General features: G+C 36.8%; 1 protein-coding gene across 4 annotated transcripts in view; it reads left to right on the top strand.

The window, feature by feature from the left end:
- CADM2 (cell adhesion molecule 2) overlaps positions 1–11,741 on the top strand; it is a 675,129-nt gene extending 663,388 nt beyond the window's left edge. For all 4 annotated transcript variants that reach the window (XM_026093288.2, XM_026093287.2, XM_026093286.2 and 1 more), the window contains 2 exons: positions 2,459–2,584; positions 4,137–11,741. In XM_026093288.2, the coding sequence (XP_025949073.1) occupies positions 2,459–2,584; positions 4,137–4,255 (245 nt within the window). In that variant the 3' untranslated portion in view covers positions 4,256–11,741. The remainder of the gene's footprint in view (positions 1–2,458; positions 2,585–4,136) is intronic.
- The last annotated feature ends 1,228 nt before the right edge of the window (positions 11,742–12,969 follow it).

Raw genomic sequence — 12,969 nt, 5'->3', positions numbered from 1 at the left:
GGTACCTCAGAGGAGGAGTGAGGCACTATGTATAGGGAAGAATCTGAAGATAAAAGCATGGAGACACATTCATCTCTCAGTGTATTGTGAGGATTTTTATCTGTAATGTTTATTAACGCTCACAGAGGAGGTATGTGTAAATCTGGGTATTGAGCTAAGAGAGCACACTGCAATCAGCTTTCCGAAAAAATGCTTGTTGATAAAGAGCTCTGCTAACCCTTAGAAGTTAGACTCTGGATTTTACTCTCAATGAAGAAGGATATTGACCTGTATAACATCCCCTTTTATTCTTTTATTTTACTTCCAGTATTTTAGCAGGAATTACTTTTTAGTGAGAAAACATGTTCGTGCTGCTCCTGGCCCAGTGTTGGGGCAGAGTGTCTCCTGCAGGTCACACAGTCCTGGGGACCTTGCTGCTCTAGTGCCCAAATCGGTGCTGCCTTTTTGCTGCAGGGAGTGGGTTTACAGCAACTTTGTTACAGGCACCGCAGAAGGAGGAATTTGCTAGATGCCTCAAGCAGGCCGACAAACCTTTCATAAATCCTACAGCACCTGTCACCTTCCATTTTCTCAAGTGAGCAATCACCTCCCTGTTACTCCCATTGAAAACCGGAGCCTCTGCAAGACTCGGGGAAGGATGACTGCAGGCTCCACGCTGCTTTGGGGGGATGAGATTTCAGCCCTCTTTCTTTTCCCCTCAAGGCTGCCAGCGCACAGAGCTTGGGGTTATTCTTAATCACTGAAAGGAAGCCGATACCCTCTTGGACCAATTCTCCATCCACAGCTTAATGCCACTGATGGTGGCACCATGCCAGGAGGTTCATGGCAGAGGAGGAAGAGGCAGGCACACCTGACTTTATAAGGTGTTTCAAGCTCTTTTGAAGCCACTAACTACTGTCTACCATCACGTCCACAGAAGTGCGGTGGCCAGTTTCCCTAGCATCCTTTTAGCAGCCAGAGGAGAAACAGCTGGGAGTGCTGAAAGCCAGCAATGAGTGAAGAAGCCATGCCTCGTGGATTTGGTTGCTGTTAAGAGCAGACCTCTATCTGTCACAGTGGGCCATATGGCTCTCTGCTCCAGCAAAACTGGAAATCTAGTTTCAGCATGCTTAACAGTTTGCAAAAGGATGGGGAAAACAAGATTCTTTTATTTAGTCTGTATAATGGTTCTATAAATGATTCTATTTTATCTATGTATTTGTGTATGTAGATATATCTGTATAACTTACCTAAATAGTATACAAGGAGCTGGTCAGCAGAGTGTAATCATGGGATCATAGAATCACACTTCCTAGCCATTATTAGAAGCCCTTTAATCATCTTTATGGACTTACCCTCTTTTCTGTGTAAATATTTTTCCTGTCTTTCTCTTTGCAAAGCAAAGAAGTTATTTGCAGGCTATTTGTAAAATATAAACAACTCCTACAAGGGAAATGCCCTTGAAGCAGTATGTGTAGACTGATTGCTACATAGAGAACATGCTAATAGCATCTTAAGAGAATTACTATTACTCTGTAGCAGAGGCATTTTCATCAAAAAAGATGAGAAATCTTACCATGATCCTTAAATTGATTTTTTCCCTTTTGCATATTTCAGATGAGTCAACAGTCAATGGTGGCTGGTTCATTGTTCAAAAGCTCCAAGGAATTACTCACCCCTAAGTAGTGTCATTTCCCATGATTGCCTCTTGGGAACTTTTGTAAAGCACCAGACAACAGAAAAGACAAATGACCAGCACAGAAAGCTTAAATCTGACAGTAGTCCTAACGCTCAGCACCGAGTTAGTGAAATGACAACAAGTAAAACATTGCTACATCTGTTACAGCTTGCTCACTTCTGGTTAATCAGGTATCCCTAGCAAATTCACAAACTAACACTTGAGACTGAATGATGATCTTTTAGGTTGCCTGATACCTTTATCTGACCAAATTCATGCAGACTCAGCCATCTGCAGAGGAACTTGGCAAGGCTGCACTTTATCTGCCTTTTTATTTCTGGTGCAATAAGATAGGAAAGAGAGGAAGAGAATGTATAAGGGTTCCCTACTGAGAATCAGTTCTATAAATTATGTATTATGCAGACACTATTCTGCTGATCCTATCTGATCCCCAATTCTCAGTTCCTTGTTTTTGCTTCTATAAATAGCTATGGCCAGGTTTTCAGTTGTAAAATGATGAGGACAAAACCAGAAACCTTTCCCATTTAATAACCTCTGCCAAGGAAGAATAAGGTAATATTTTTCATAACTGTGATGTCCTCAGGGCTTTAACAATCTGGGAATACAAGCAGCACTATCTTGTTGATAAGATACTGGTAGCAAATTGGGAATAGCCATGCTGAATATTAAAGAGGAAAATGCCCTATTTTCAGGATGATCAGTATAAAACTTGGTATTGTGAATTTTCTTGTCCATTTTTGTCTGTGTAGGACCACTTTTGTTTTTTGTTTCTACCTCTAGATCCTAATGCTTTGGCTGGAAAGACCGGACCTGACCACGCTCTTATAGGAGGAATAGTGGCTGTAGTTGTCTTTGTAACACTATGTTCTATAATTCTGCTTGGTCGATACCTGGCAAGACATAAAGGTAGGATAGATTTAGTGGAAGTTCACTCACTTTTGGAAGCAAGGCATAACTTCATGTGGGAGTGCATTTCCCTTTCACCTTTCCTCATCTGCTAAATTATTCAGACAGCACATCTCAGTTCACAATCTGGTTGTGAGTGAAGTCCCTGTTTTTTTCCCAGTTTTATAGTGGACTGACTAAGCCAAAGGTTATCTAGCTACATGCCCATGGTCATCTAATGAGTCAGTGATTTAGAGAGACTAAAAGGGTTCTTCCTTGGCTTTCTATTTAATCTCTTCATTACATGACCTCATAATTTTAACTGGCATATCAACTCAGCAGAATTGAGTAAACAATTGAGTAAACGAGACATTTTATTGTCATAAATTGTGCTAATACTTTCAATATGCATTTAAAAGATAATATTAAATACTGATGGTGGGTTTTCAAATTAGTGTCACTTTTACTAATGATTCCACTAGAATAAGGATTTAATTCATGGGTCAAGTTTTATCCTTATTCAGAGGTTTCACCTTAGGAATTCTACTCCCTTCATTTTGAATCCTCTCCACCATTAGAGATAACAGGGGTGGAGTGACACTGACTGACTAAGCCTCTGTGTGATCCTATTTAGACGTAGTTAATTCCAAAATAATTTCCAGAGATTTAACCTCTGAATGGCTTGTAGACCAGTTGTTAAACCTTGGTTGATTCCCCACCCCCCACTCTCAAAAAAGTGAAGGGAGGATTAGTGTTGGTATTAACTCATTAAATCTCATTTTCAATGGGATAATCTTATGGCTAACAGGTAGAAGCTGATAAATGTATCTTTTTAATTTGAGTAGGACTGTGCAAGGAAGAAAATAATTTTTTAATGAACCAATGAAAATGTGTCTCTTTTGCTTTGCTTTTCTTCCTGAATGATAACATGTGCATCTTATGCCAACACAAATGCTTTTCACAAAGTAAAAATTGGCTGTTGTACACAGTTCTTTTTATTCATATCCTGAACTTACATAACTTAGCATAAAAAGTGTCTGTGATAGTGTATCATGAGTGGGTTCAGCTAATGAAGCTACCTCTGTAATTCTTGGAAATGACTATGATACAAGTCTGTGAAATTAAAGTATGGATGAGATTGTGAAAAATAGAAAAACAAAAACAATTAGTGGTATTTTTTTAAAAAAATACACATTTAATGAAAATCTAAATCTTCAAAGTTGGTTTGTTTTTAATGCTAGCTATACCATGAAATATCCAAAACTTTATCACTAATTCTATAATTGCATGTTACAGCATTTAGATAGAGTGGATTTTTCTCTTGATATTTCCTTCATTTATCATGGATATATGTGAATCTGTGTGATGTGGTAATGTGCATTATCAGTTTTAATACCATAAATATTTCTTAATCAAATTAGAAATTTGTGTATACATTCATACTAAAACTTTTTAAAGTTATATGTTACTCCATTCATGAAGCAATTAGAGCACTGTTGGAAATATACTTTGTACAATACAATATAAAGCCAAAAAACTAATTTTTTTTTTCCTGTTGTACTGCTTCCTACAGGAACATATTTAACAAATGAAGCAAAAGGAGCTGAAGATGCACCTGATGCCGACACAGCCATTATCAATGCAGAAGGCAGCCAAGTCAATGCAGAGGAGAAAAAGGAGTATTTCATTTAGATGCAGAGCTAGAATCTTGGAGTTTTACTTATCAGGCTGACTGCTGGAGAAAACTGGCTGTCATTTTTCAGAATTCATTTCTGCCACTTTCTGCTATTTTTATTAACTCGCATACCTGCTATAAGTAGCCAGTTTATGCCAACAATCAGCTGTTGACAATATCATTCTATAATTACAGTATCCTACATAAAGCGGGACATTTCTTATTGCCTAAATTCATATCCACTGCTCTCTTAACATACAGTGCTTGAATATACAGCCTTAACAATGTTAATTATCATCGCAATCCAAGTTTTCTACATTTTTAAATGTTACGCAGCTTTCTTCCTTTCCAGTTTTCTTTTATCATTGTCCCTATCAGTATGTCATAGAGTGTTCATAACAAATACTATTAGGTAAGGACCTAATTTACTTACATAAAAAGATAAGTCTAAGATTAGCGGTTTACAAAGAATGTTTTATACATGTCTATAATTCAAAAAGCAACTTGTTTTTGAGACATATGCCCTAGGAAACACAAACTGAATGCTTTTTAGTATAGTTTCTTGTATGCTTGGGTTTGGTGGAAAAGAAGTATCAGTCCACTGTTTTCTTCGTTTTGTTTTGCTTTGTTTTGTTATGTTTTAAATGGTACCTTGACAACAGTGCCATGTTTCCGTGGTAAAAACATCATACTGAATAGCTATACAGATTCTGCAAAGTTAGATAGTAGTGCTTTATTTGAAAGAAACTTGTCCTGCCCTTTACTGCTTTTTGGGGATCACAAAGATTAGAGGTCTTTTTGAGTAATTTCTGTTTTTATAATTTATTTACTTCACATGGACTCACCTGTCTACTCAAATTTGAAGTGTTCATGGGGCACAACTGCAAGGCATTTTAGTATCTGTATATAGTGCATATAATAAATTCAATTAAACATCATTTGATACATATTTAACTTTTTTGGCAGTAGCGAAGTCAGTCACAAGTGAGCATTTTCTAATGTCCAGTTTATTCCCTTTAGATATGACTCAAATCAATATTCTGAATAGATAACATGTATTAGTATTTTTTTTTTTTTTTTGTCTGTATGTCCTAGCACTGTTCAGCAGCAAACTTTTCTAGTTCTTCTTAATTTTTTCTTTGTTATACAATGGAAGCACAATGTTATATGGAAAGGTAGTTTTAAGCTAACAACCAGTGCACAGCCTCAGGTTTTAAATTACAACCACATTTGATTACTATCCTTAAAAAATATTGTTGAGTTGCTAGAATTCTCAATTTTTAATTTGGCAGTTCCAGAGCTGCTTCTCTATATTGGTTTGCCAAAAAAAAAAGGAAAAAAAAAAGAGAAAAAAATAGAAGTGTTAAAACAAAAGATATATGTTTTGTGTATACAGTAAATGGACTAATTCTTTATATTAAATTCCTGTCTATGCATTTTGTGAGGTACAAACTTATGTCACCGTGAATGATAGAGAATTCCTGCCATGCTTTTAGCTCCACAGTGAAAGTCTCTGTTTGGATTATTTCTGAAATTTTTTGTGTAATTGACAGCTGAAAAATCACATGCTCTTAAATATGACAACAAAACACTGTAAGCCCATTGGCTTACTTCCTCTTCCAATGAAATAAGAAAGTTGCCATATCAGCTCTTGGTAATGATTCTACACTAGAGGATGCAAATTAGTCTAGGTGGAGTTTTGCCTCCTCCTAAGTTTTGCACCTTTGACAAAAGGGTATTTCTCTCTGGTTGCTGTACTTGTGAGGCCTAAAAGCATGATGGTCTGCTATAAAGGACTTTCTCCTGGGATTTTATTTTTGTGTGGGGAAGGGAGAGTTTGGAATATGACATCATGTAGTATGGTAAAATGGAAGATAAAGGTGCTGTGTCAGATTATTTATCAGAAGAGTATAAACCTTTTAAGGACAATATTAGAGTATTTTACTTGTTTTTGTTGAAACATTTATCATGTTAATTTCTAAGAAAAAAGGGTGACGTCAATCAAAGCAGCACTTTTTTTCAAAATATACAGACATAAATAATATGATGTGGTTGAGTGTTAACATAATAAATCATATACAGTACGACATTTTAAAGAAATAAGTCTGCATTGATGTGATTGCATGCTTGTTTTTACAGTTCACTCCATACCCATCTGTGGAAAAATGCAATAATATGTTAATATAGTATGGTAGTTTGAGAGAACCAGGTAGGTGCTACTAGACACATTGAAAACTAGTATAGGTTTACAAGATATTCATGTCTTTCAAAACGTACGCTTATAAAAAGGCTGGCAAAAGAAATCATTCAGTTTAGTACCAAAAATATAGGTTCTTGTCAAAACAGCAAGTTTCATTAACTACAGTACAATACCAGGTACTACAAGGTTTTATTTCAGGACCTGAGGCCCAATTCAACTAAGCGTTTGAGCACATGCTTAGCTTCAGGCATGGGAGAAGTTCAATTGAACGGTAAGGCACTATTCATATGCTTAAAAATAAGTGCTTCCCTGGACCAGGGCCTTACTTGTTCAAGTGGAACTCCTCACCTGTGTGTTTTTGGGCCTTCTTTTCATTCTTCCTAACTCCAGCTTGCTTGAATAGTAGGGCTGCTATTTGAGCCACTGCCCAACAAGGTCAAGTAGGATCTTCAAAAGCAGGATCACCCTTACGGGTAACCATTCCAAACCATTTTCTCCTGTGGCATAAGAACAGTATTGAAACTTGCAAAAGCAGATGTAAGTTGGACTGTTAAACTAGATTATTTCATTGGTTTCGATTAAACCAAAACTTTTCACATGTGCTCATTTTTAATGCAGTTGATCTTCCATGAGCTTGCACCGTGTGATGTCACTCATGTCTGTGCAAAGCAGGTGTAAAAACACCACAACAAGCCTTCACAAATGGCAGATTCTAACTGGGTTGCACTTTACAGGCCTATCTAGTCTTCACAGGTTTAAATTACTACAGTAGGTGTAAAGAGGCATCCATCTTTTTTGTAAGCAGGACCGTGACTCACAGCTAATGATACCCAGTAGGCTAAAAACCAGTTGTCTCTTTCCTTTACCCAAGATCCCATTCTGAAATACCGAGTTCATTACCATTTCAAGAAATCCAGCAAATGTGTAAAATGGAGGCTCTGAATGGGAACTGTGTTAGTTAAAATGTTGGTGACATCCTCTCCCACATGCACATGCAGAGTAGTTTTCTCAAGACAAGGTAGCTAATTTCTGCCAGTGTACTGTTTACAGTGTCGATTGCTGATTATTTTTAAACTTTTAGAGGTAGAATGATTTTTTTATGCTTCAAGAACATTCTCACGATTTAAACAAGAAAGTGGTGCATCAGAAGACAAGGGGTGCATCTTCCCACTCTCTTAGTGTCATCAGACAAATCAAGAAACAGTTTAAGGAACCTGATGTTTAACTTGAGGCTCAGAATTTAAGCTAGAATATTTCAAAAAGTTTTCACATTACTTAAGGATGGTTCACTTTGCACTGAGACTCCCTCTATAAAGGAATACATGAAGAAAACCAACTTTTCTAAGTAAGACATGAAAGTTAACATCTTGTGTATTTTCATTATAGTATTATATATATATATATATAAACGATTTCAATGAAAAGTAAGGACAGAATCATCTGTAATTATGTAATTCATGATTGTAACAGCACTGAAGTTAACATGTACACATATGTACAGTAGCTATTTCAACAGTTACAGTGTAGTTACATGTACTTCCCTGTAACATAGCAGTTATAGTGTAATTTAGTGCCACTTATTGTAAAGTGTTACCAAAAGGATAATGGAGTTCTTACCTTTACAATTCCATTCAAATTAAAGGTAAGTTTATTAAATTAGCACCGTAAATCTGATATTCCATTTCTTGATTAAGGAGGTGATATAAAACTTCATGTTCACACTGCAGCTTTCCCCACTGCTTATCCAGACTCCTCCAAGTGTCCAATCTCTATACTGCTAGGAACTGGTAATCTGTGATGAACATACCAAAAATCCAGCTGCTTCAACTCAAATTGACTAAGTTGTCTAATGGAGAAAAAAAAAAGCAAAAAATATACAAGTAATGCTTTTTATTAAGTGGCACAAAGTACACACTAAAAACTATGCAAAAATATAGGTAAATACAGTGTACTTACATGTAAGTATCTTGTACTTGCTGTGTATGGATATTGGAAAACCATGTAATTATAATATGCATTTTGATTTTTTCAAGAAGGGGATGACCCCCTGACAGTCACAAGGAATAACTGGAAGGTACATTTTCATGCAGTGGGTATCCTAATGCAATATGTGTAATTCCTCTACTTGCAATGATAACTAATTTATAAAAATACTTATATCACTCCTCATTCTTGCTAGCTTTGCTTTCCCTCTCTTCGGGGCCCATTAAATACCACTGAAACACCTTTAGGCAAAGTAAGACACTGGCTCTGCTAATGGCTTTGCTGCCAGCATTCTGTGCATCTGGCAACACTGTTCAGTAATCTATTTCTGGTTCGGCAGCACAAGTTTCCTCCTTTTTCTGTCCTCGAGGGAGCCTAGTATGTTAAGATGCTGAAATATACTGCCATATGCCCCGATGTTTTTAGCATGAACAACAGAGAAAGCGAGAGAACTGCATTCTCCTGACCGCTATTTTGCTGAATCACCTCACCTGGAATTTCCACTACTTGCACAATAATGCCAGGTAATTTTAAATTGTAAGTACAAAATGCTTCCATCAAAGTACAAAGGATGCCTTTAATGATAAAGTTAACTTTTTGTAAATGTGAAGGTTCTGTATTACTGATCTTTTTACTTCTTGCTACTTTTCCATCATGCCCTTCCAGACGGAATGCACCGAAAGATAACATAGAATAGCAAAAGAAGAGAAGGAATATGGTTAACTGGAATATTGTAAGCCTTTTTGTGGTTGCCATTGCTATACCCTTCCATTGTGTCCTATGAGTAACAGGCAAATAGATGTATTTAGTAGTCAACATTAGCATCATTCCACACTGTACTATTCCTACAGTATGACATCTACCTCTTAGTCTAAATACTAGCTATGAGATGTTTATATACATTTTAAATTACTATTGAGTCTTTGATGTAGTCTTGAAATTGGTTCACTAAGTTTTTTTGTTCAACATAGGAAAAAAAACTTTCTGGGTTCATAATCCTTTCCCTGTTCTTCACTAACTTTGGGATAGTTTGAGCTCATAATGACAACACAGGGACACAGCCTCAGCTGGTATAAATCAGCTTCACTCTATTGCCTTAAATGTGGGCCAATTTACACTGGCTGGGGATCCATCCCAAACAGCTGAATAATAAACAGCTGTAACACGTCAATATTTAGTCAGTACTAGATAATGACATGCAATCCAACTGCAACACAATTCTTTCCAATAAAAGGCATGCAGGTTTGAAGAGCAACTTTTAAAAGCACATGCAAGCTTTTGAATTAAATATGCAATATAGATACTGTTGAGATATTCTCACATGTCTCTTACACATTTAAGTATAATTTTGCCAGGGCATGTTTACGTTAAAAACACTCAGCGCAAGTGTGGAGAGGGAAGGACTATTGCAAACAAAAAAAGTAAAATGGGTGGTGCAGCTTTTCATATCAACAGAGCAGAGTAGAAACTCCTGTCAAGAGCAGGTCTTCATACATGACTTTTTGGAGTGGATCTGACTTAACATCTCTAAAGGAAAATGAGAGTTGTCTACTTAGGGTTAACAAAAGCTAGCACAATTCCCTCCTGCTGTCAGTGAATCAAACCCTGCACTCTGCACTTGTAACTCAGGAGGAAATAAGGGTACAAACATGGTTTAACAGCACACGTGTCACTCCGCATTCTCGGGCTGCTCTAAGCTTCGTGCACTTCCAGCAGCCCTTAAGGGAATTCTTCCTGCATCTAGGAATTGTCTTGTTGCCAAACCATGTTCATTTTCCTCAGCAATGTTTAATGTACTCGCAAGCAGATGGAAGATGGTGTAGAGCTAATATGATGACTCTACAGGAGCAGGGGATTTCTGAAGTGTGGCAAGGAGCCTTCCAGTAGCTCACTAAAAAAAGTTCTTCATGGCTTCTGTGTTTAGTATAGATCTGCCCTGCATGTTCTGTGTCTGAAGTCAGTTATTCTCTATTGGGCTAAAAGCAGCAGTCCAATTGGAAAGGAGGTAGAAGAAAAGTCTGTCTTCCACAAGGAGCAGTCTGTGTTATTATAAAAGATTTTTTATTTCTGCTTCTTTTTTAAAGATTTCAGGTGCAAGCTAAGCCTGTCGGGGTCAGCACTTTAGCACTTTCCCTGTGTTCAGGGTCAAGCCAGCAGTGTTTCCTGTGTGAGCTCTGATCTCACCTGTCAGCACAAACTACAGATAGCCTTACCCTGCCCTTATGCATAGTGCTGAAAAACACTGATGCTTTTTTCATCAAAACTCATTCATTTTCTTAGTCTCGTTCTACATGGAAATCATTAAAGGGTTTTCATAATAGGTCCCAAGGAGGTTTTAAAAGTAATAACTTGTAAAGCAAATAAAAGTGATCATCACTGACTATTTGTGTTGATTCTGAAGAGAAGGAAAATCTTTAATTGCTGGGCTGAATTCTTTATCACTTCCCCTTTCCCTCTTTTCCATGCATATTGATTAATGTTAGTAAATACACAGTTGCATGTACTGTCCTTTCTCAGTGAAAGAAGATTTCCTTATACCCCTATATAGTTTCCATAGAAATATGCAAATACGACCTACAGTCATCTTGCTTCTGTCTAAATAGTGAGCCAACAGAGTGAACACATGGATTACTGGATTCATATATGTCCTGCTTCCATAAAAGTTGGATACAATACACCTATTGATTTCAGAAGAATGAGGCTCAAGTCCTTAATGCACGTTTGAGTTGCTATTTAGTTCTTTTCCAACAGAATTATAAAGCTTTCCTTGTGCATTCCGTACTTTTAGCCTAGACATTTTATAACTACAAAAAACCTTCAGTCCAGCAGGAAGTTTCCTAGAACAAATAATAAGGCATAATTTGTGAAAGGACTATAACAACTTCATCTGTTCACAGTCAGTGTAAGTGTATTCTCCTAGGAACTCCAGTGTACTCTCCTCTCACACTGGCAATTCATGGCCTTTGGAAGGATATATGTGAATGCTTCAGAAATACAACCACCAACCTGTAAACAAAATCCATGGGAATTAAACATATTGCACTGCTGATGGAGACACATTTACTTCATTTAATTTTCTCATTAGTAACTTTAAGCAGACAAAATGCATATTGTAATGTTAGGTACATGACACTTGCATGTTGCTATGCCTATATACTTACAAAGTATTCAATGTGTACTTAGTGGCGCTTAAAAAATGTCATGTACAATTCTTCTAAACATTCTTACAGGGTTCCCATTTGCACTTCATCTTTCAGAAAAGTCTTGTCAGAAAAATGTCTGATGAATATTATTGAAAAATAAAATTTCAATTTTAGTTATCTGTTGGACATTTCTGAATTGTCTATTCATTTAATATATGTCCTGATGCTTGCCCATTTGGCAGTGGAGTTGATTTAGACCAGTGGCTGTACATGCAGACTGTTCACTAAGCTCATTTTGATGTTCCTAATAGAATTGTTATAATCATAGCCTATTCCTCTAAATATTACTTCTGAGATTATAAACAATTTTCTAAGAAAACAAATCTATTAGACACTGCTATTTTACAGATAATAACTAAAAATCTTATTATTTTATTTAATGTTTATAGACTATTTACTGTGTATTGCTTTCTTTTGACTGACAAGGAGAGTAACAGCCTTTGGATACTGTCCTCACTGTAGCTGAAATTCATCCTTGTGAAGAGGTCAAGTGCTGAAAAAGCATTTAAACCTGTGGGACTTAAATGGTGGCTTAGCCCTCTATGAAGGAGCTGGAGAATTCATGCAAGGGTTTCTGTATCACTTATCATGCTTCAGCTGATGCTATGAAGGGCAAGAAAGCCACTGGGTCAAAGGAGAGAGAGAGAAATGCCATGGGGAAGAGATAACTCTGAGAGGTTCATATTTATGAGAATGAAACAAGTCCCAGATGCAGAGAGAGAGACAATGACAGAATCCGGTACCTGTTTGCAGAGGGTATCTCAGTGCATCTCTGATGACAGAGCTTTCCTGTGACCTAAACTAAGCACACATTCAACAAACCTACATACCTGCTGCATTCAGCAAATTAGTTCTTGTCTTTATTATTTTCTCTTCACCAGAATATTTCCCCTTAAGCAATTTATAATGTACATTTTAAACATAGGAACTATGCAAAATTCTAAGTGATCTTATAAGTCATATATCCATGCATTAGGGCAAAACACACTGAAAATCTATAGTGTACCTAAGGAAAATGACAGAATTCACAACTGGATGTGTAATTTTCTGTGTTCAAGCTGTAATTCCTTTAGCAATTTTGTGTTCATCAACCAAAAGTTTCCCAAAAGGTAACTGCACTTTGCTGTGTGCCTTTCCCTGTCTGAAAGTAGGTCCTTTACAATGACTACCCTAACCTGGTATAGCCCTTACATGTTTCTTTTTTTAAAAAAAAGACCCCCAAATCTATAAATGGTTGTAAGAGATCTCTTTCATCAGCAGCCAACAACATGTGCCCCCCTCCCTTTCTGCAGTGTTAGAAGATAACAGTTCCATCTCAGCTCTTGTTTTTGTTTGCAACGTTCCT

This window comes from Dromaius novaehollandiae, chromosome 1 (assembly GCF_036370855.1).
Source record: "Dromaius novaehollandiae isolate bDroNov1 chromosome 1, bDroNov1.hap1, whole genome shotgun sequence".
Lineage (NCBI taxonomy): Eukaryota > Metazoa > Chordata > Aves > Casuariiformes > Dromaiidae > Dromaius > Dromaius novaehollandiae.
Note: the sequence above shows the minus strand (reverse complement) of the source record. Positions and strands in the feature narration are given on the sequence as shown.